Source organism: Ovis canadensis, chromosome 14 (assembly GCF_042477335.2).
Source record: "Ovis canadensis isolate MfBH-ARS-UI-01 breed Bighorn chromosome 14, ARS-UI_OviCan_v2, whole genome shotgun sequence".
Lineage (NCBI taxonomy): Eukaryota > Metazoa > Chordata > Mammalia > Artiodactyla > Bovidae > Ovis > Ovis canadensis.
The window spans coordinates 77,851,344-77,874,957 of NC_091258.1; the positions used below are offsets into that span (position 1 = coordinate 77,851,344).

General features: G+C 61.0%; 1 protein-coding gene across 8 annotated transcripts; it reads right to left on the bottom strand.

Moving 5' to 3' along the window:
- Positions 1 to 69: 69 nt before the first annotated feature.
- ZNF787 (zinc finger protein 787) lies at positions 70 to 15,879 on the bottom strand. Of its 8 annotated transcripts, XM_069552212.1 has the most exons (4): positions 14,987 to 15,278; positions 13,813 to 13,865; positions 8,143 to 8,230; positions 70 to 1,774 (listed from the first exon to the last, which is right to left on the bottom strand). In XM_069552212.1, exons 3-4 carry the CDS (start codon positions 8,219 to 8,221, stop codon positions 699 to 701), a joined length of 1,155 nt encoding a protein of 384 aa, XP_069408313.1. In that variant the 5' UTR covers positions 8,222 to 8,230; positions 13,813 to 13,865; positions 14,987 to 15,278; the 3' UTR covers positions 70 to 698. The 8 variants fall into 8 exon arrangements, with proteins under 8 accessions (XP_069408313.1, XP_069408308.1, XP_069408309.1 ...); XM_069552207.1 differs by lacking the exons at positions 13,813 to 13,865; positions 14,987 to 15,278 and adding an exon at positions 15,506 to 15,879; XM_069552208.1 differs by lacking the exon at positions 13,813 to 13,865 and having other exon boundaries at positions 14,987 to 15,267.
- Positions 15,880 to 23,614: the final 7,735 nt, after the last annotated feature.

The window sequence follows — 23,614 nt, forward strand, 5'->3', positions numbered from 1 at the left end:
CCACCCATCAGCAGCTGCCCGGGTGCGGGGCCCTCCGTTTCCCCGGACTCAAGAACCACGCACAGGAGGGACGATCGGATAGTGCGATTTATTGCCCCCGTGCCCTCCTCCCGCCGCGCCCAGGCCTGGGATGAGCCGGGACCCGCTGTCCGCGGGGTCGCCCGGGACGCGGTCGCTCGGCTCCGCACGCCTCCGCGACCCCAGACCCGGCGGGGTGGGGGAGGGTAGGGAGAGGAGAAAGGCTGGGACCGCGAAGGGGAAGAAAATAACAGGCGGGCGGGGGCAGGAGGCGGTGTGATTAAAAGAAAATTCTAAAGGGGAAAAGGACCCTCTCTCCCTTCCCGCTGGGGCCCCTCTGAGGGTAAAGGGCGCACGGCTCGCCGTTCTCGCAGCAGCCCGGTTGGCGGGGGAAAGGAAAGAGGGCGAATGGTCTTCCGCTCATGGGTTTCGTCGCGTCTTGGTCTCTCTAGTTCCCAACCAACGTCTCGATTCGGGCTTGGCCGAGAACCGACGGGGCCAAGCCAGGCCGAGCGGCGGGCGCGGGGAGGGGCCGGGCGGCCTGGTGGGCGCCCCGCGCGCCCCGCCCCAGGCCCGCCGCAGCCCCGGGGCGCCCCTCTGTCCGTTCCGCCCCAGCCTCTGGGTCCCGCGCCGTCGTTCCCGCCCAGCCCGAGGGGCCCCGCCCCCCCGGGCCGCCGCCCCTACCGGCCCTCCCCGCCGCGGCACTCGCTGCACCGCCCGCCCGCCGCCTCCTCGTCGTCGTCGTCGTCGTCGTCGTCCCCGCCCGCCCGGTAGTAGTTCTGTCCGCAGTGGCTGCAGACCGAGGGCGCGCCCACGGCGTGCACCTTCTTGTGCCGGCGCAGCGCCGCGCCCTGCACGAAGCCCTCGCCGCACTCCACGCAGATGTGCGCCGGCTCCTCGCCCCCCGCCGCCCCCAGCCCGTCCCCGTGCTGGGCGCGCTGGTGGGCCAGCAGCCCGGCCCCGTGCCCGAAGCCCTTCCCGCACTCCACGCACACGTACGGCTTGGGGGCCGGGGCGCGCCGCGAGCGGGGTCCCGGCGCCCTGGCCCCCGTGCTCGCCATGGCTGCGGCCGCCGCCGCCCCCTCGCCCGGCGCGCCCACCACAATGATGCCCTCTCCGTCGCCCACTGGGATGGCGATCTCGCCGTCCGCCGCCGCCGCCTCCTCGGGCGCCTTGGCCCGGCGCACGCTGGCCGCTAGCACCTTGGCCGCCACGCCCGGCCCCGACAGCTCGGGGTGCAGCCGCAGGTGGCGGGCCAGGCTCTTGGGCTGGCTGAAGCCGCGGCCACAGCGCGGGCACACGAAGGGCTTGAGGCCGCTGTGCGAGCGCCGGTGCTTGGCCAGGCTCTTGCTCTGCGTGAAGCTGCGGCCGCAATCGGGGCAGGCGTAGGGCTTCTCGCCCGTGTGGATGCGCTGGTGCTGCATGAGGTTGGAGCTCCAGCTGAAGCGCTTGCCGCACTCGGAGCAGGCGTAGGGCTTCTCTCCCGTGTGGATGCGCCTGTGCTGCACCAGGTGCGAGCTCTGCGAGAAGGTCTTGCCGCAGTCGGCGCAGGCGTTGGGCCGCTCGCCGGTGTGCGTGCGCTGGTGCCGCGTCAGCTTGGACCAGTGGCTGAAGCTCTTGCCGCACTCGTTGCAGATGTAGGGCGCGGGCGGCCGCGGCCGGGGCGGAGGGCCGGCGGGGGGCGCCGATGGGGGTGGGGACAGCTTGGTCGGGGGCCAGCTGGGGACGTCGTCGTCATCCATGATGAGGATGTCCACTACAAGGAAAGGGGGAGAGGGCGTCAGAGAACCCGCGGAGGGCGGCTGGGGCTGCTTCCCTGCCGCGCTGCGAGGCCTCCGGAACCGGCTCCCCTCCACCAGGCCGGGGGCGGCACCTCCCTCGGAGCGCCTAGAACCTGGCCTGCTCGTGCTGGACCTGCCCCGGGCAGACGTGCTCGCTCAGTCCCCATCCCCACAACCCCCCACACCCCCAGTTTCCTGCGTTTTACCAAACACTCCGTAACCATCCCCTAGGGCTTCTCCTTCCTTCACAGCCGTTTCCCCCACGCCCAGAACAATGCCCGGGACTTGGTGGGGATTCCAGAAACGTCTGCTAAAGGAATCAACAGAATCGAACGGGGCTGCGGGTGGAGGGCTAGGGAAGGCCCTAGTACAGAATGACCCCTGAGGCAGGAGATCCTCGCACCAGGCGGCTCGAATCGGCCCGGGAAAGGACGGTGTCACATTTCGGTTCTGGGAAGACGACCGTCGCTGCGAGGGTCGGACTGGTTAATGAGATTACAGCAGGAGAGCCCTGACTACCCGCCACTAACTGGGGGTGCAACACCACACTCCGCAGCCTCTATCACAGAGGTCCTCAGCCTGGGCCCTGTGTGCCCAGTGGAGACAAGAAAGGAGCACGGGGCCTCGGTCCCGGCGCCTGCGAACCTCAGACACCACCTCGGACACCTCCACGGGCCGACTGCCCGACAAAGCCTCTAATACATTTGCACCGCCGCTTGCCCGGGCGGCCTCCCGGGAGAGATGAGCGGCTCCACGAGATCTGGGTGCACCCTCGGCGACATCTGCCTTCCCTCTGCGACTCGGGCCTGAGCTACAGAATGGAGACGGCAGGGGGGCTCCAGCTCAGACACCTGCCGGGGCCCAGCCCAGCCCCGCCCACAACCCCCAGGCTCCACCCCTAGGCGTGGCCTCGCCTCATATACGGCCCCGCCCACCAGTCTCGTGCTCCACCCCTGGGCACAGCCCCGCCCACACCGACCCAGCCTCGCCCCGGACCCAGCCTCCGGCCTGGGCCGCGGACACAGCTCCGCCCCCCAGGCTTCGGCCCCACCCTAGGAACGGCCCCGCCCACCAGCCTCCGGCCCCGCCCCCAGGTGCAACGCGAAGGCGTCGCTCAAAGGTGAACCCCACCATAACCTACCTAGCTCTGTCTTCCCGCCCCCTCGCACTAGCCTGCAGGCCCACAGGGCCAGCGGTCGGACCGTGTTCCAGCACCCGGATGGAGACAAAGTGCCCCAACACTGTCCCCGAGATAACGTCCTCGTGCACTCGGTAAGCATCCGTGCGTTAAGTCCCGCGAGGTGGGCGCTGGGGACTCGGGCCTTCGCAGCGAGGACACCGAGCCAGATGAGCCGCCTCCCGCGGCGACACGCCTAGGGGCGGAGAAGCACCAGGGGCCCGCAGTCCGGATCCCAGGTGGCCGCCCTGAGCCCCGGCAGCGCTGGGGGACGATGCCCCCCGCGCCACCCCCGGTGACTGAGCACCGACGCTTTGAGAACCAGGACTCCACGCGAGGAGTACCGGAACAGGACACCACTTCGGTAGGAAGCCTGGGCAGGGTGGGAGGCGCTTCTGAAGAGATGGCCTGGGGCCCACTCCACTTCGACGTCAACATAAATCGGGAACTCCCGGGCGGCCGCCGTTAAGACTCCACTGCCTCGCGGGCCCCAGTTCCACCCTGATCGGGGCCCTACGATCCAGCAAGCCACGCAGCGCGGCCAAGAGAGGTAAGAAGGAGAAACAGTCATAAGAACACGACATCCCGCGGCGTGGGGAAGGGAGGGGGTGGGAACACGCTTGCTACTGGCGGAAGGCCGGAGTACACGCTCTGCTTTCCAAGTTATCCCGAAAGTTTAACAACAGACACGTGACTCGGCGATGACGGGCACTTGCCATCGCGAGGACCCGCACATAACACAGCCCACCTGAACCCGTGAGACCCCTGGGACTCAACCAGCAGTCCTGGATGCGGGGGGAGGGCGAGGGGCGGAGCGCCGGTCCGGAAGCAGGAGAGAAAGCCGGCGGTGGGGGGTGCCGCAGGGCTGGACTGAGAGTGGGGCTGAGCCAGGGGCGGCGCTGCACCGCCTTCACCGCAGGCACTACTTTTCGAGCAGGTGTTAAACGGCCCAGTGGAGGAGTGTCTACTCACTCCAGGAGACGGGCCTGCCTCTCAACCCGGGGACCCCTGGTCTCCTGCAGTGGGTGCAGGGCCCCAAGCTCTCGCGCATCCCCGAGTCCGACTCTGCACCCCGTCCAGGTCAGGAAGAAGGTCAGCGGCTGCCCCCGGTCCGCCCTCCCTACCAGAGCCCCTCCGTGCCCCGCCCCACGCACCAACCCCCCAACCCCAGAGAGCCGTGCAGGAGCCGCCCCCTCGAGCTCCTGCGCGCCGTCACCCAAGTGCACATCCCCAGACAAGAGTTCGGTCCCTTCACTTTTGACTTCAGCTACGTCTTTTAGGTCCTATGTAATACACAGCTTCCCGGGTCTCTTGCTTTTCCTGACAATCTTTTCGCGGAGCCTGTGGCCATCTGGACCCTCGCGGGCTGCCAATTCCTCCTCGTGGGCTGCAGCTGGGGGCCCAACCCCACCAGCCCTGTGGTCGGTCATTCTGAAGGTGCAATCCCGTCCTCTCACCAAAGGCATGGATTATCGTCTCTCGTGTGATGGCGTATCGTTTCTGTGACATCAAGAGCCACTGACACGCAGGAACTCGGCCGTCTCCGGAATCACAGACGGATGCACGGCGCGGCCCCTGCACGCAGCGGGCTCAGAGGGGCCCCGCCCCCGTCGTGACAGCATTTGTCCTGCGTTGAGCGTGGTCAGCTCTGGATTCTGTTTAGTAGGTGGAGTAGTTTTTAGAGACGCTCCCTCGTCCGCTGGTTGGGACCCAGCGGTCAATTTCACGGGTTTACGGCGGGATGAACCTCATTTTCCCTCACCTGCCCGGTCTTCCGTTGTCCTCCAACATGACCAGGTAACCTTCCCTTTCCTCACTGTGCTGAGTCCACGGATTTACACACATCTGGTGGGCTGCACCCCCCGCCTGTCACCCTGCCAGCTGCGGCGTGTGGGAGCCTTGAGGGGGCTTCGAGTCCTCTGGATGGGACCCAGGGGGGCCTTTGACAGCATCTCTGCCACCACGGGCTCACCCACACTTCCTTCCCCAGACCTGCAGCCGGCCATTTCTACAAGGGCGCTCTGATTTCTCTGAGCGGGAAACAATTTCAAGCTCCAAATATGGAAGTGATCACTGCTTTTTTTTTTTTAAGGTAAAATTCCTGTAAGTTCTAACTGACACTTTCCATACAGATCCAGGCCAGCAGGCTTCTCTGCCGTCTTCCTTAGACACCCGCATCCCTGGTCCTCATAAGGCGAGTAGAGAACCCGGAGGCGCCGTCTCTGCCAGGCTGCTGACACCACACCAGCACGGCCAAGCACGGTTCCTCAGGACTTGGGCGCCCACCTCACAGCCAGCCTGGCCCCGCTCCCTGCCTGTGGGTCCCTGGCCCGCAGATCCCCAGGAAGGGCCCATGTGGAGGCAGTCTGCTTGGCTCTGCGGGTAAGCAGTTCACCTGCGCCCTTCAAATGTGCAGGTCGGTTCTGCAGGCGTATGATGTGACCCGCCGCTTCCCCCAACAATCAGAAACAGGACCCCTCCACTCTGCCCTGGCAGAAGGCACCGCTGACCGGCTGAGCGCGATGCTGTCTCCTCTGCCCGGGGCCGTTCGCTCTTTCCCCAGGTACCTGGGGGCATCTGCTTCTTCGAGCCCAGCGACTTGAGTCAAAGACCATCCATCCGAGCTGATGTTCTCAGATTTTCAACTTGCTCCTTCGACGCCCAACTTCTCCATTTCAGGAGTGTGTTCTAGATGTGTAGGTTTCACCGTTCTCTTCCTTATACAGGATTTTGTCTTCTTGGAGCTTTCTTTAACTAACTTCGGTACCTTTCTTTTTGCACACCCTGCCGTCATCTTGCTTTCTTTTTGACTTCACACCCTGCCGTCATGTCTTTCTTTCTGATTTCACACCGTCCCTCTGTCTCACCTGCAGGTTTCCTCAGGGAACGATGCACTGCTTTGGCTTGGTCTTGAGCTGTCCCATCTTCGTCTTGAAATGGCTTTGTCTATATCTCTGGCTCTCTGCTCAGCCTTGCCCCCGGCCGCGTGGTCCTGGTCTTGTTCTTCCAAGCCCCTCCGCACAGTCCCACCTGTCTGGGAGCGCACCTCTGACGCCTCCCCATCTGAGGACACCCTCCTCGGCCCCTTTCCCTTATTCTACTAGCTCCTGCGGGGTGGGGTCAGCAGGATGGAACTTCAGTTCCCTGTCTGCCCATCTCTGGACGTCCGCTTCCCTGAATTCGCAGGCGGCTACCTTCTGGACACTGTTTGCAGCTCCTCGGGAGTCCTCTGCCGTGTGTGTGACCTGCCTCCCAGGGACCCCCGCTCTGCCGCCACCCCATTTGGTCAGTACCTTCCCCTCCCCACTGCGGTCCCCACTGGGGGTCCCACTGGACCCTGAAGCCCCCCGTGCAGGCCCTGCCCTGCCTGGGGCCTCCCCGGTGGGTCTTTCCCTGGACACGGTCGGGAAGCCGCAGGCCCAGGCAGCCTGCACACCCCGCCGCTGCCCTCCATGGAGCACCCGCTGCAGCTGCTGCCCACAGTGACCCCCGAGGGCAGCCTGGCGGCCAGCTCCCCGCCCCTAACACCACGCGGGCGGGCCCGGCCCCATCCCGCTCTGCTCAGGGCTCTGCCAGGGCATGTGGGTCTTGCCCGGGTGAGGTTGCTGTCTTTTCACACGGGTCTGCTGTTGCCCCAGCTCAGGCAGAGCATTTTAGGGGACTCTGCAGGGTGATGCTAGTGGCACTGAGATAGGAGAGGCAGGCCTGACCGCGCGAGGCCAGGACCCTGGCCCTGAGGGTGATCTCCAACCCACCAGCTGAAGACTCCTCCGCACCTCAGTCAGACCATCTCTTCACCTACGATCGTGTTCAGAGGACCTCTCTCTGAGCGCCCACGTGGAAGACCTGGCCAGCTCTCACACCGCATCCCTGCCGGCTCCCCCCGGGGGTCTGCAGGCCTGGGGCAGGGGTCAGCATGCCCATGAGGCAGTCAGCACAGACCTGGCTGCGGCCTGCAGACAGTCCAGCCCAGCCCCAACCCTGGCTCCTGGTGGCCCTGCCATCCCGTGCCCCGGGCTCACAGCCTTACCCCCGGGGCCCCTCGGCCCTCCCCACCGCACCAGACAGCACCCGGGGTCTCGGAGCAGGGGTCCCACGCTGCCCCTCACGGGAGGGGCCTATAGGGGTGCCCACAAGGGGGAGCAGAGCAGCAGGGGGTCACGGGGTAGGGGCCCGAGCAGGCTGCTGGGCAGGGCACAGGTGAGAGCCCACCTGCTCGTCAAGGTCTGCCCAGCCAGAGCACGTGAGTGGACAGTGTGGACGGGCAGAACTCCGGGCTCCGAGGTAAAGCGCCCTCCGGAGGCTGCTGGCGGCAGAAGATAGGCAGGGGCAATGCTCAGGCCGTCAGCCAAGACGAGCGTTTGCTGCTCCCGGAGAATTTATGGGTGAACCGCTGAGACACCCAGGGACGTTGTTTGAAACCCTCTAGGAAAGGGGCACAGGCAGTGTAGGACCGCCCAGTGTGGCTCACTGCTGGGGCCAGGCAGCGGGCGAGCGGCCACCACACTGTCGGGCTGGAAGTTTCCAGAAGGAAACCGACCCTCCGCTTAATCTTACTTTAAAGCAGTAAGACAGGGAGGCGGGGCGCTGCAGCGAAGGAGGGGCTGGGGCCTCCCTGTAGGGCGGGGTCTGGGCCCGGCCGGGAGCCCTCACAGGGAGAGGTCGTGGTCGCCGGCCAGGACGCAGGAAGACGCATCGACAGCTGCACGGAGCACTTCACGCTTTATTTCACAGGCGCCCTGCATGGAAGCCCCGAGGCCCAGGGAGAAGGGGCCATGGCTCCCACCGAGGGCGGGGGCTGGGGAGGCTGTGGCCGGGTCTCAGCACGCGAAGTCTCATCCCCCGGGGCTCACAGAGGAGGTTACTCAAGCCAGGTAACGCTTTATTAAATAAGACAGGTTGCCCATGTCTTATATGAAGATGAAAACCCAGGAGGACCCAGGCCCACCCGGACGCCCTACATCCTCCTGGCCCCCAGCCCCTGGGCCCTCCCTGGGCTGAGGAGCCCCCACCCAAGGCAGCCCCCAAAGGCTCCCGGCTGGGGGGCCACGGAGACCCCACCAGGCCCGGGAAGTGGCTGGCTGGGCCCGGGAGGCAGGGTGGGACCCCGAGCCGCGGTGCGGGGGGAAGCTCCAGGTCAGCCAGGAGAAGCCCAGGGGCCCTCACCTGGGTTCTCGTGACTGGCCATCTGTTGGTCCTCGGAGTCCAGCGGCCCCGGAGACCAGGCCTCTTCCCGCAGCTCCATGTCTGGGCCCTGTCGGAGGGGAGAGAAGGAGAGGGTTCACAGGACGCCAGAGCGCATGCAGGGGCCCCAGCTGCACCCTCCACCCCCGAGCTGGATGGCCACAAGACAGACTTGGGTGGTGCTCAGCCGGAGCCGAGGACCCCAGCCGCCTTCCCAGGACGGCTGCCCCGAGCGGAGGTGGAGCGTGGGGCCACGTGGCTCCCAGGAAGCTGGTGGCCCCAGGACGCGCCACCCCGAGATCCCTGGGCCCACAGCAGGCGCTGCTGATGGTGGGCGATGCCCATGAACGGCCCGAGCATCGTGGAGGCTCCAGGTCCAGAAGGCAGCCCGCCAAACGCCGATACACGGGCCCCCAGGCCCCCCATCCAGGCCCCTCCACCCCAGACCCCACAGGACAGACGGCCAGAGCCGAGCGGGTACCACCCCACAGTCCCGGCAGAGGGTGGTCGGGCGTGCCAACCAGGAGGGCCGCCATAAGAACAGCCTGGCAGGCTGACCACAGGGGCTCAGCCCACGTGGCCCCAGAATCCTGCTCCGAGGCCACCTTCACAGCAGCGCCGCGCAGAGGCAGCAAGGGGAGTGGAGCGGGCCATGGAAGGTCGGGCTGAGGCCGGGCTGCCAGGCTGCGGGTGGGAGGAGCACCCACGTGGGGGCACGGGGCTTCTGAGTGATGAAAGGTTCCGGGACGAGACGGCGGCGGTGGCTGCCGAAGTCTGTGAGTAACACCCAGCAGACTGTCCCTTTCACGAGGGTGGCTTATGTCCCAGTGAATCCGTGAACAGACTGAGATGTGTGCGCAGGCCCTGACTCAAGCACCGTCCACGTCAGAAAGAGTGAAAGAGAAACAGGAGCAGCCGGGGCAGGAGGGGCCGCTCGGCAAGCCTTCCGATCCATACCTATCTGCCAGGCGGCCACGTGTGGGGCCGGAACAACCATGTCCAAGACAAGCAAGCAGGGCCTTCCCTGGGAAGGTGTCCACCTCCGGCCGCTTCCTGCACTGAGAAGGTGGGGGACCTCCAGCCTCCCCAGGGCGTCCATAGGCTCCAGGGGAGGGGACGCAGGACAGGGAGGTGGTAGGCAGCTTGCCCCGAGGCCAGAGGTCCCCACACCCCCAGACGGGGCAGCTCAGACAGGGAGTGAGGGAGACACTGCCTGATTCCCATGGCGGGTGGGGAGCGGGGCGGGCCTCGAACTGCAGGACCCTCACCCACGCCCAGCTCCTGATGTAAGGAGCTCACTCTGAACCCACAACTCCCTGAGAGGATGAGGCAAGTCCCCCGTGATAGAGGGTCCCACACCAGGAGGGAACGATACCCCAAGAGGGCGGGGGACCTGCCCACATGACCTTCCTTTGACCCCCCCACCGCAGCCAGGTTACCCCCCAGCACGCAGACCCCCCCGCTGGTGCTCTGCCCCATCACTCGGTTTTCTTGAGCTGGTGCTTAACAGAATCCATCTCTCCTCCTGATCGCCTCAGTAAGTCCAGCTGGAAGCCCCAGGAGGGCAGGGGAAGGCCCCTCGGTCGACAGACTGGAGCAGAGTGGGGAGCTGCTATCCAACTTTTCACTGAGTCTAAGTGGGATCGAGGTGTCCACACAGACCCTCAGCGAGGCCGCCCAGTGGCAGGTCACAGAGTCTGCGACCCAGAGGCCAGGGCACGGGGGCCGCCATGATTCAGGGAAGTGCCAGCCACACGGGCACCCTGGGAAACGCCTGGAGGAGCCCAAGGGGAGCCCGCAGCAGAGGGGGCGGGGGCGGTCCGCCCGGAACTCGGAACCTGGCAGGAAGCCCCGACTATGCTCCACAAGTGGCAGCTTCTCTGGCTGACTTCTAGGGCCCACGGGCTCTCCCACCTGGCGCAGGGCACTGGGACGGGACAGTCCGCTCTGCATTCTGGTTTTGGCCTTGAGCAGAGGGCAGTGACCCCACCCCCCGGCGAAGGGAGACTTAAGGCCAGCCACGGAGTGACCCTGGCATCCACCTGCTGGGCCTCTCGTGGGGGTTGCGGGGGGCTGCTCTGGCTCAGGGGCCGGGCCCTGTGCCCCCACCGCAGTCTCGCACAGCAGGGACCCCAGGAGCCCAGGGTGGTGGCGGGGAGGAGCCGGAGCGCACCCTGGGAGACCCCCTGGGTCCCTGTAAAGGGCCGAGAGCGTGCACTGCAGAGTCACCCCCAGCAGCTCGTGCGGTCCTCCACTGCGGCCGCTCGGGCTCCTGTGTTGCCCCGAGCCCCGGGGCCTTGGGGTCCTACCCCAGGACCTGGGGGGAGGGGGAAGCCGCAGCCCTCCCACCCAGAGCTGGGGCTGGGGCAGCCCCTGACCCGGCAGCTCCCTGGGGGAGGTGGGGCGATTCCTGCGCCAGCCCAACTGTGGAACCTGATGACTCTGGAGGCTGAAGGTGGTGGGTCCTGCGCTCCCGGCCCCCCAGACGCTCCGCAGCCCAGCACACCTGTCAGGGCCGGCCGCCCCGCTCTGACTCCCACCCACTCCACAGAGACGAAGGCCCACCCCCGCGGGGGCCTGCAGCGGTCCAATTAGCCTGGGAGTCGGCAGGGCCCGCGAGACAAATTATTATTATTCTTGTTATTAGACCCACCCACCTGCACTGGATGCCTGCCCACCAATTACCCGCCGGCTCTTTCTTCCGCTGCCAATCTCGCCGCCGCCTCCGGCCGGCCCTGCTCCAGAGCCTGCCCAGGGCTCCCGCTGCCGGAGACAGCTGCCCCAGCCGTCTCCTCGCTTCTCCCCCCAGCCTCTCTGTTCCTGGGCTGCCGTCAGGCCGCAGGTGGGACCCCCGGCTCCTCCCCAGCCATTTTTCCCCAGCCCCCGGCCCAGCCTTGAGGCTACCGAGGCCCAGTGGCTGCCTCTCAGCCTCCACCCCGGGAAGGCCCTGCACCCACCCTCACCGCCCTCTCCCAACTCCCACCCCTGGGGCCTGCACCCTCCAAGCCCTCTCCAAATCCGCTCCCCACCCCACGGACCGGTTCATCTTTTCCAGGCACTAGGTTCAAACAGATCAGTCAACTGAAAAGGGGCAGAGGATGGAAGAGACGCTTCTCCAGAACGACACGCAAGGAGCCGGCGAGCGCACGAAGAGATAGATGCTCGGCTTGGCGTCAAAACCACAGACAGACCCCAGCGCAGGCGCGCCGGGCGGGCACGACCACAGAAAGCACGCGCGCACGCCGAGCAGCAGGGCTTCCAGCCACGAACCCAAGAGGAGCGAGAACACATCTGCACGACAGCTCACACGCGCGCGTTTGCGGAAGCAGCAGTCACAAGAGCCGCGCGTGGAGGCAGCCCAGATGGCCGCCACCGGTGACGGGCGCGCGAGCGGCCCGGGGCAGCTGGAGGGGCAGGAAGAGGAAGCGCTGGTCTCGGAGGGGAGAGACTGCGGTGACTCTGCTCGCCCGAGAAGCCAGGACTGGCAGACCCAGACAGGACGCGGGCCTGTGGTCCCTGGGGGCACATCCCTGTGCGCGTGGTCACCGTGAGCTCTAAGAGGGTGACCTGTCCGCAAGGCAACCACCTCGCAGGGGAGCTGCTGTCTGTTTTATTAAGGCTAGCTCCGTCCCGCCAGCCCCCTGCCTGAACCACCCCCACAGGTGGCCCTTGCGCTAGGTCCAAACTCCAGACCCGGGCGGCATCTGCCAGGTCAGCCCCGCAGGCGCGCTTCCTCCTGGGAGGCTGCCCCACGTCACACCTGCCGGGCACCTTCTGGCCTTCCAGGGGTCTGCCACCACCAGTCTTCCTAGAGCTTCCTACGTGTCTGCCCTTAAATGCTGGTGGATAAGTGAAGATTCCTTAAAACAACAGAATACTCTTCAAGACAGAAAAACACAGCTGCACACGTGGGCCATTGCTGGTTGTCACCCCTCAACCAGGCGAGGGGCCAGACTCCGCTCCCTCTGGGGGTACTTCCTTCCTCCTCGCCCCCCGCCCCTGCCCCCTCCCTGGAGACCTGCCGCCAGAGCCCAGGGAACACAGCACCTCCCCCAGGAAGCCTTCCCAGACTCCTCCCTTCCCGCAGCTCCACTGTCCCTTCTCCCCACACAAGACCAAACAACACACTGGGCACAGGGTGCAGCGTGGGCACCTTCTGACCCCCACGGCCACCGAGGGGATGGGAGGCTGCCCTCGCTGGGCTGGTGGGTGGGCAGCCAGGGTGGAGTCGGCCTCACCCCTAGCCACATCACCCGGGGCGGGTGCTCCACCCCGCGCCTCGTCTTCACGGGCTTGGTGTCCAGATCACAAGAGGAATGGCCGCGCTCCACAAGGAGCCGGGCGCCCAGGGAACGTGGACAGGCCTCTGGAGCCCAGTTCAGACCCATCTGGGGCTGACCCAACCTCCCAGCACCTCGGGACACATCCGCGGCCCAGCCTCCAGGGCCCGTCCTCCCCTCCGCCAGGAGCACCGGCTCAGGCTCCCTTCACTCCCAATTACAGCCAAGCCCACGTCCCTGGGAGGCTCTCCCTGACTTCCTCCTCCCCGCGTGTCCACACAAACCCCAGCAGACGGTGAGCTCCTCCAGCCCAGGGAGTCAGGACGTCCTGGCCGGCCGACCCTGCGCCTCCAGGCTGGGCCACGTGTGGGTCCCCGGCATCACTCATGACGAGGCAGCCCGCACAGGACCCCCCATTCGGCAAAGAGTGTTCTGTGAGCCCAACAGTCAAGCAAACAGAGCAGGGAGACCCTCCGCCCAGGTGGGCCCCAGGAGCAGCTGGCGCAGCTGGGGGGCAGCACAGCGGTGAGAGGCGCCCGCACTGCCCCCAGGACAGGGCTGCCGGCCCTGCCGGAGAGACGGGCGACCCCCAACTGGGCCAGGGAGGCCTAACACATGGAAGGAGAGTCACACCTGAAGATAGGCACCAGCTCCAAGTCCCCGAGCCAGTCATCGGCCCCAACCCATGGGGGGGTCCCCAAGTCCCCAAACCAACGGACACCCCAGAGACCTCCAAAACAGCCTCTGTTTCCCCAGACCCCAAGTCTGGCCAAAAGAAGCCAGTGGAGGCAGCGGCTCTGGTAAAAGCCAGGCTCCGGACTCCCACCAACCCTGCACCAGTGCTGGGGGCTCAGCCCACCCCACCAAGTGGGGTGACCACCCCCACCCTGGGGGGTCCGGGGTACGAGCCAGGCCCCTGGCTGCAGTCTGCCTCCACGAGGAGGCCAGGGCCACAGCGGGGTCCCGGGCATAGCCTCGGCCGGCTGGGGGCGCTGCAGTACACAGGTCTAGGTCGGGGCTGGGGGCGTCTTAGCCCAGGAGTGCCCAGAAAGGACCACTCGAGACCCAGGGCAGCCAGGCAGAGACTCAGGTCAAGACCAAGACGGCCGCCACCGGCCAGGAACCCAGCCCCCTCTCAGGTCCCCGGGTTCTCTCGGGCAGCTCCTCTGTCCCATGAGACTCGAGACATCTCCCCCAGGGCTCCTCCAGCTCCTGACTAGCCTGGCAACCCCCAGGCCCTGTCTAGGGTGTCAGAGCCTCTCCAGGACTGCACCGCCCTGCCTCACCCCCAGCGGAGCACCGCACCAGGACCGCTGTGTCCCAGGCCCAGCACTGGGCGGGGCTGGCAGCGGCGTCGATGGACGAGGCTCACCCAGGGATGGTGAACTGTGCTCTGGGTCGTAGGGGCCTGAGGAGGAACTGAGCCTGGGAAAGGGAAGCAGCAGGTCCAGGGTCACGGGGCTGGAAGAGCAGGAGGCCGGGAAAGCCGGGCCGCCGGAGGCCTCTGTACCCGCTTCACTCCCGCTTCTGAGAGCTGTGCGCTGGCTCCAAAAGGAGAGTGTTGGGAGCCTTCCTACCAAGGTCAACGCCATTAGTACACCCCCTCTTTTTCACTAGTAGAAACTGAGAGACTCCTTGTGCTGTGAGGTCACAAAGGTGACGAACGTGGAGCTGGGACCTGAAACCGGTCGTCTGACCCCAGAGCCCGGGGCCCAGGGCCACCCCAGGCCAAATCCTTCCAGTTCTCTAGCTCCGCCTGCGGGGGTTAGACTCCAAGACCTTCAGGAGGAAGGGGCTAAGACGAGAAACAACACAAGAAGGAATCGGATCTGAATGTTCTGGGGCTCAGGCCGGAAGGCCTGCCTGCAGAGGCGGGGGGTGAATGCCAGCTGCGCTGAGCCAAAGAGGCTTATGTTCTTAGGGAAGAGATAAGCCACAGTAACCGGGCTTCCCCGGGAGCAAGGGCAGACCCAACCCCCAGCTGGATCCTAACCCTGGATCCCTAAGGCAGGGCCAGGCACCAGGAACCACGAGGAGCACACGAACCCTCAGTCCCTTCCTACAATGCCCCTCTGGACTGGGGCTGGGGTGCCCTCCCTGGTCCCCTGGGTGAGGACAGGAGTGTGGAGGTGAGGAGGCGCATGGACCCGGTCCAGGTCTTCCGCGCACTCAGCGAGCCTGCTTCATCTCCCTGTCCTCGTGCCAACCAATGCGCCCACAACAGTCTCTGTCCACACTCGCCGTGGCTCACTTTTCCGTCTGATCATGCCATCACCGGCTGGCCTGTGCCCCAGGAGCACCCGTTTCCACGAACTGGGGTGCCCCCCTTTGTGGCCGGGCCGAGAGCTGGGGCTCAGGGGCGCGGTGAGGCGCCCGGAGGCCTCGGGGTGGCAATCGGGCCCGGCCGCCGGCCTGGCCCTGCCCCGCGGGCCACGCGGTGCCTGACCTTGGCCTAACATTTCCCCTCCAGCGCACGCGCTTCCTGCCCGCCGCCCGCGCCCGGGCGAATGAATGAGCCTCCCGCCGGCCGGAAGGCCCGTAATTACCGGCCGGATCAAAGGCCGCACGCAGCGCGCCCGGGGCGGCAACGGGATCTGGCTCCTTTGAAAAGAGGGGAAAGGGGAGCGGGCAGGCCAGGGGCAGGCCACCGTTTCCGGTCAGGCCTGCTGGGCCGGCGCGCGCCGCTTCTCCCACCCGGGCCTCAACTTCCCCCGGGAGTCGCCACCACTTCCGGCCACGAGCGGCCGGGAAAGCTGGGGTGGGGTGGGGGCGACACGGCGGCCGCACCGGCGAGCCCCCGGCCGAGCCCGCGCCGCGCGCCCCCGCCTCGGGCGCGCCCCCGGGCGTGGCGCGCGCTCCCGACCCGGCGCGCGCGCCCCGCCCCGCGTCAGCGGCCGCGCGCTCACTCACGCCCCAGGCCCCCGCGGCGCGCACGCGCACTCGCCCGCCCAGTCGCGCTCGCCGCCCGCCTCCCCGCCCGCCCCCCCGGCCGCAGCCCGGCGCCCTGAGGCGCGTGCCCACCCGGCCCCGGGCGCACGGCCCCCGGCCCCGCGCCCTCCCCTCACCTCCTCGGTCCCGGGGCCGCCGCGCCGCACTCCTCCTCCTCTCTCCCTCGCGGATGGTGGCAGCGGCGGCAGCGGCGACTCAGACCCTGGGGTCAGGGGGACGGGCGCCCAGGCCGGAAGTGACCTTCCTGGCCGCTTCCGCCCGCGCCGCTCCCCCTCTCCCCTCCCTGCCCCCCTTCCAGCCTCCACCCCGTCCTCGCCGCTCTAGGAAGGCGAGTCTGGCGACCCCCCCCCAGCTGCCGCGGGCCCCCCCCCCAGCTCTATGGTGCGGAGCGGGCGCCCCAGGGTGGCACTTCCGGACGCGTCTAGGACACGGGTCCTCCGGCCACGCTCTATGGCGCTGCGCGCCGAGGGGCTTCGCGCCCCGCCCCCTTCCAGGCCAGGAGGCGCGGGCTCGGCCCGTTAGGCGGAGACTTCCGGGTGCCCAGGGAGGTGCCCCGCGCCCCCGCGCTGGGCTCTCGCGCCTGCGCCGTCGCGCGGTAGGCGTCGAGGAGGGTGGCGGCCAGGGCCACTCAGCTACCCCGGGTCCTCCGGTCGTCTCTATCGTTGTAACCCCTTCCGTGCCGGCGCCGCCCGCGGCGGCCGGAGCCCGCGCGCCCGGAGGGCTCTCTCGTCGGCCACCCTGGTCCCTTCTTTTCTGGACTGATCGCTTCAGGCGCCGCCCGGCGCGCGCTTGAGCCGGTGTCCTCCCTTCTAGAGCGACAATAACACGTTGTGCGCCTGCCTCCAGGGGCTTTAGGTACATTGAGTAGTTTGTGGGTAATCCAGTCCCGTTTTGCAGATAATGAGGAACAGAGCGGTCAAGATACCTGGCCAAAGCCACACACCGAGGATGCGGGTCCTGGGCTCGAACTCGTGGAGTCTGGCTCCCAGTTCCCACACTGAGCACTGCCTGCGCAAACGGCCTCCTGTCACTGAAGGTTGATCGTAACGTCCAGGGATTCACCTCCTCTCTGGAGAGAAGGGCGCTTTGTGAGCTTACCTGTTTCTGTTAGTAAATACGTGCTTTTTAAATTATTTACACCACAGTGCTTACACCACAGTGTCCTCGCGGGCTGAGTACTTCTGATCCCTTTCTGGGTCTACAGTTGGCTGGCTGTCACCTGAGCGACAGATGACTTATTGATGTTATTTATAATTATTTTCTTACCAGGTGGCGATAATGGTAAAGAATCCACCTGCCAATGCAGGAGGTGTAACAGAGGAAGGTTTGATCCCTGGGTCAGGAAGATGCCTGGAAAGGGAAATGGCAACCCACTGGTCTTTCCTGGGAAATCCCATGGAGGAGGCTACATGGACAGGGGAGCCTGGTGGGGAGGAGGAATGGGGAGTTCCTGTTTAATGGGGACATAATTTATTTGCAAGATGAAAGCAGCTCTGGAGATGGACGGTGGTGATGGTTATACAGCGATGTGAATGTACTTAGTGACATTGAACTGTGCTTTAAAATGGTTTAGATGGTAGTTCAGTTCAGACAGTCATATCCAACTCTTTGCGACCCCATGAATCGCAGCACGCCAGGCCTCCCTGTCCATCACCAACTCCCAGAGTTCACTCAGACTCAACGTCCATCGAGTCAGTGATGCCATCCAGCCATCTCATCCTCTGCCGTCCCCTTCTCCTCCTGCCCCCAACCCCTCCCAGCATCAAAGTCTTTTCCAGTGAGTCAACCCTTCACATGAGGTATCCAAAGTACTGGAGTTTCAGCTTTAGCATCAGTCCTTCCAAAGAAATCCCAGGACTGATCTCCTTCTGAATGGACTGGTTGGATCTCCTTGCAGTCCAAGGGACTCTCAAGAGTCTTCTCCAACACCACAGTTCAAAACCATCAATTCTTCAGCGCTCAGCTTTCTTCACAGTCCAACTCTCACATCCATACACGACCACAGGAAAAACCATAGCCTTGACTAGACAGACCTTAGTCGGCAAAGTAATGTCTCTGCTTTTGAATATGCTGTCTCGGTTGGTCATAACTTTTCTTCCAAGGAGTAAGCGTCTTTTAATTTCATGGCTGCAGTCACCATCTGCAGTGATTTTGGAGCCCAAAAAATAAAGTCTGACACTGCTTCCACTGTTTCCCCATCTATTTCCCATGAAGTGATGGGACTGGATGCCATGATCTTCGTTTTCTGAATGTTGAGCTTTAAGCCAACTTTTTCACTCTCCTCTTTCACTCTCATCAAGAGGCTTTTTAGTTCCTCTTCACTTTCATGCCATAATGGTGGTGTCATCTGCACATCTGAGGTTATTGATATTTCTCCCAGCAATCTTGATTCCAGCTTGTGTTTCTTCCAGTCCAGCGTTTCTCATGATGTACTCTGCATAGAAGTTAAATAAGCAGGGTGACAATATACGGCCTTGAGGTACTCCTTTTCCTATTTGGAACCAGTCTGTTGTTCCATGTCCAGTTCTAACTGTTGCTTCCTGACCTGCATACAGATTTCTCAAGAGGCAGGTCAGGTGGTCTGGTATTCCCATCTCTTGAAGAATTTTCCACAGTTGATTGTGATCCACACAGTCAAAGGCTTTGGCATAGTCAATAAAGCAGAAATAGATGTTTTTCTGGAACTCTCTTGCTTTTTCCATGATCCAGCGGATGTTGGCAATTTGATCTCTGGTTCCTCTGCCTTTTCAAAAACCAGCTTGAACATCAGGAAGTTCACGATTCATGTATTGCTGAAGCCTGGCTTGGAGAATTTTGAGCATTACTTTGCTAGCGTGTGAGATGAGTGCAATTGTGCGGTAGTTTGAGCATTCTTTGGCATTGCCTTTCTTTGGGATTGGAATGAAAACTGACCTTTTCCAGTCCTGTGGCCACTGCTGAGTTTCCCAAATGTGCTGGCATATTGAGTGTAGCCCTTTCACAGCATCATCTTTCAGGATTTGAAACAGCTCAACTGGAATTCTATCACCTCCACTAGCTTTGTTCATAGTGATGCTTTCTAAGGCCCACTTGACTTCATATTCCAGGATGTCTGGCTCTAGATGAGTGATCACACCATCGTGATTATCTGGGTCTTGAAGATCTTTTTTGTACAGTTCTTCTGTGTATTCTTGCCACCTCTTATTAATATCTTCTGCTTCTGTTAGGTCCAGACTATTTCTGTCCTTTTTCGAGCCCATCTTTGCATGAAATGTTCCCTTGGTAGCTCTAATTTTCTTGAAGAGATCTCTAGTCTTTCCCATTCTGTTGTTTTCCTCTATTTCTTTACATTGATCGCTGAAGAAGGCTTTCTTATCTCTTCTTGCTGTTCTCTGGAACTCTGCATTCAGATGCTTACATCTTTCCTTTTCTCCTCTGCTTTTCGCTTCTCTTCTTTTCACAGCTATTTGTAAGGCCTCCTCAGACAGCCATTTTGCTTTTTTGCATTTCTTTTCCATGGGGATGGTCTTGATCCCTGTCTCCTGTACAATGTCACGAACCTCATTCCATAGTTCATCAGGCACTCTATCTATCAGATCCAGGCCCTTAAATCTATTTCTCACTTCTACTGTATAATCAATCATAAGGGATTTGAGTTAGGTCATACCTGAATGGTCTAGCGGTTTTCCCTACTTTCTTCAAGTCTGAATTTGGTAATAATGAGTTCATGATCTGAGCCACAGTCAGCTACTGGTCTTGTTTTTGTTGCCTGTATAGAGCTTCTCCATCTTTGGCTGCAAAGAATATAATCAATCTGATTTCAGTGTTGACCATCTGGTGATGTCCATGTGTAGAGTCTTCTCTTGTGTTGTTGGAAGAGGGTGTTTGCTATGACCAGTGCATTTTCTTGGCAAAACTCTACTAGTCTTTGCCCTGCTTCATTCCACATTCCAAGGCCAAATTGGCCTGTTACTCCAGGTGTTTCTTGACTTCCTACTTTTGCATTCCAGTCCCCTATAATGAAAAGGACATCTTTGGGGGGTGTTAGTTCTAAAAGGTCTTGTAGGTCTTCATAAAACCGTTCAACTTCAGCTTCTTCAGCGTTACTGGTTGGGGCATAGACTTGGATTACTGTGATATTGAATGGTTTGCCTTGGAGACGAACAGAGATCATTCTGTTGTTTTTGATATTGCATCCAAGTACTGCATTTTGGACTCTTCTGTTGACCATGATGGCTACTCCATTTCTTCTGAGGGATTCCTGCCCGCAGTAGTAGATATAATGGTCATCTGAGTTAAATTCACCCATTCCGGTCCATTTTAGTTCGCTGATTCCTAGAATGTCAACGTTCACCCTTGCCATCTCTTGTTTGACCACTTCCAATTTGCCTTGATTCATGGACCTGACATTCCAGGTTCCTATGCAATATTGCTCTTTACAGCATCAGACCTTGCTTCTATCACCAGTCACATCCACAGCTGGGTATTGTTTTTGCTTTGGCTTCATCCCTTCATTCTTTCTGGAGTTAGTTCTCCACTGATCTCCAGTAGCATATTGGGCACCTACTGACCTGGGGAGTTCTTCTTTCAGTATCCTATCATTTTGCCTTTTCATACTGTTCATGGGGTTCTCAAGGCAAGAATACTGAAGTGGTTTGCCATTTCCTTCTCCAGTGGACCACGCTCTGTCAGACCTCTCCACCATGACCCGCCCGTCTCGGGCTGCCCCGCGGGCATGGCTTGGCTTCACTGAGTTAGACAAGGCTGTGGTCCTAGTGTGATTGGATTGGCTAGTTTTCTGTGAGTGTGGTTTCACTGCGTCTGCCCTCTGATGCCCTCTTGCAACACCTAGATGGTAAGTTGTATGTTACGTGTGTTTGCAGTAATCAAAAGTTTAAAGAGAAACAAACTTGCCATTTACTGTTGTAATGTATGGTGTTATGGTCTGCATATGTCCCCACAAAATCCCTATGTTGAAACCTAGTCCCTGAGGTGATGCTCTGAGCTTCCTAGAGGAGGGCATGGCACCCCACTCCAGTATTCTTGCATGGAGAATCTCATGGACAGAGGAGCCTGGCAGGCTACAGTCCAGGGGGTCGCAAAGAGCTGGGCACAACGCGGCAATGACAACAGTGGTTTATGATGCGGGGCATATTTTTGTATGATTTTTACTATCTGTAAATGTTCTTTGGCTGGGTGTCCAGATCCTTTTCCCTTTTTGATGGAGTTGTTTTAGAGGTCTTTCTGTATTTTGAGTCCAAATCCTTTATCAGGTACAAGTTTTACAAATATTTTCCTCTCGGTCTGCGGCTTGTCTTTTGATTTTCTGAATAAGGTGTTTCAGAGTAGAAATCTTTAACCCTATAAAGTCCTCAATACCTTTTTCTTTTGTGGACTGGCTTTTTGTGTTGTGTGTTAAAACTCAAAGTCCATGATCTACAGACCAAACCCAAGATCTTGTAGATTTTCTATGTTTTTGTCTATTATTTTGATAGTTTCCTATTTTAAATGTCTGTTAATAAATTTGAATGAATTTGGTGTCAAAGAAAGAGACTCCCGAGTTTCCAATGCATGGGACACCAGTTTGATCCCTGGTTAGGGAACTAAGATCCCACATGCCGTGCAATGTGACCAAAAAAATATATAAATAAGCAAAATTTAAAAAGGAGACCCAGAGACCTTCCTGGCCTCTTACACTATGTGAGGACACAGCAAGAAACTGGCCGCCTACTGCCCTGAAGAGAGCTTTCACCAGAACACGGACACCCCACGGATCGCAGCACGCCAGTCCTCCCTGTCCAGCACCAACTCCTGGAGTCCACCCAAACCCATGCCCATTGAGTTAGTGATGCCATCCAGCCATCTCCTCCTCTGTCGTCCCTTCTCCTCCTGCCCTCAGTCTTTCCCAGCATCAGGGTCTCTTCCAGTGAGTCAGCTCTTCGCATCAGGGGACCAAAATACGGAGCTTCAGCTTCTGTATCCGTCCTTCCCGAGGGGACACTGCGGGTGCTCCTATAACATCTGTCCACCCTCTGCGTCACTGATGTCCCCAGATTTCCACACCTCCCCTGTGCATCCCAGGTGCTGAAGGCCGCAGGGGACAGAGGGGACAGTGCACTCCTGACTGTCCTGTCCCCTCTGCTCCAGTCTTGCCTCATTTCAGGCTCAGAAAGAGGTTTCATACACACCCAGATATACCTGTCTGTCACCCTGATATGACTGTGTCTACCACCCTGTCACAACAGTCTGTCACCCTGATATCACTGTCTGTCAAACACCCTGACACGACTGTGTGTCACCCTGATACGACTGTGTCTGTCAAGCTGCTATAACTGTGTCTAACACCCTGACATGACTGTCACCATCACCCTGATATGACTGTGTCTGTCACCCTGATATAACTGTATCTAACACCCTGACATAACTGTCTGTCACCCTGACATGACTGTCTCTGTCACCCTGCTACGACTGTCTCTGTCACCCTGACATGACTGTCTCTGTCACCCTGCTACGACTGTGTCTAACACCCTGACATGACTGTCGGTCACCATCACCCTGATATGACTGTCTGAAGCCCTCCGGTGGCTCCCCATCACCCTCAGGGGCAGCCACAGCTGACTGAGCTCCGAGGCCTGCCAGTGTGTGGCTCTGGCCCATGGGTCTAGACTCTCAGAGCCGCCCCGGCCCCCAGAGTGACACTAGACCATGGCCACAGAAGCTACTGGAAATTTCCCCAGCTGTGCTGCCATCTCCCCACTTCTGGGTATTTGCTTTCACTGTTCCCTTAACCTCTGCTGTGCTCTCTCATTTTGCCTCAGTAATTCCTACTCATCCTTCCTGACTCAACCAGGTTACATACCTCCTCCGTCCTCCACCTCGCTGTACCATCCCCATTATAATGACAACCCCTTTTTGTCCAGAACCCACAGCGAGCAAGGACAGGGCAGAGATTCCATCCCACATCTATGGGGCTCTGAACCTCTGGTCACTGCTTGGGGTTTCCTCAAAAGCCCCTTGTGGCCCTAATGCTTTGGAGCTCTATGACCCAAGTGTGTGGCCGCTCCATGCAGATTTCAAAGATTCCAATCCCCAGAAATCCGATCACAAACTAGGAGGACTTTACCCGTTAGGGCTCGGCTTGCATGAAACAGAAACACAGTTCAAATAGGTTTGAGGCCAAAAACAAAAAGGGGGGAGGGCAATAACATTGTGTTGGCTTACATAACATCCAAAAAAGTCCATATGTATAAACACCTTCAGGTGTGATTTGATCCAGGAGCTCAAAGAATGTCACCAAGTACTAGTCTCCTGCCGCGTATCTCTGGGCTCTGCTAGCCTCCATTTTGTTTCATTCTAGGCATTCACATGCTGGCAAGATAGCCTCCAGCAGTTTCCAAGCTGTGCTTACCTCTCTAAAAATTAGGTGGGGAAAGTTGGTGCGCCTTTCTCTCACTTGTCCTGGCAAACGGTCTATTTGGTTAAATCTGATTGGGTGGCCTGAACCAATCACAGTGGCCTGGGGGGGGGGGATGCTGTTCTGATTGGCCAGTCCTGAGTCACAGGATCTCTCCTACCGACCCAGCTTCCCCAAAACCAGGTAGAAGAGGAGTTGGGAAGAGGTGACCGATTCGGCTCCCCAGGAAAACTGGGTGCAGTTACCGGAGACCAGGGAATGGATTCTGGGAGAATAGTGAAGGCATCAAGGAAGGGTCCAGGCTGGTGACAGGTGGGCGTGCTGGGCGCTTCACAGGCGCTTCCTCACCTTAGCTTCATCACTGTGCAAGGAGTTAGCAACATCAGCTAAAGTGTGTCCATGGGGACAGTGCCGGGCTCTTCACTTACCTGATCTCAACGAGTCCTCCCAGTAATCCCATGAAACAACTCCTCTGCTCCCCTGGTGGCTCAGATAGTAAAGAATCTGCCTGCCAACACAGGAGACCTGGGATTGATTCCTGGGTTGGGAAGTCCCCCTGGAGAAGGGATAGGCTACCTACTCCAGGATTCTTCGGCTTCCCTCGTGGCTCAGATGATAAAGAGTCTGCCTGCCAACACAGGAGACCTGGGATTGATCCCTGGGTCAGGAAGATACCCTGGAGAAGGGAATGGCAACCCACTCCAGTATTCTTGCCTGGAGAATTCCGTGGACAGAGGAGCCTGGCAGGTTATAGTCCCTGGGGTCACAAAGAGTCAGACACAACTGAGCAACTGAGCACACACAGATGTGAGAGATAGAGGAAGATGTGCGC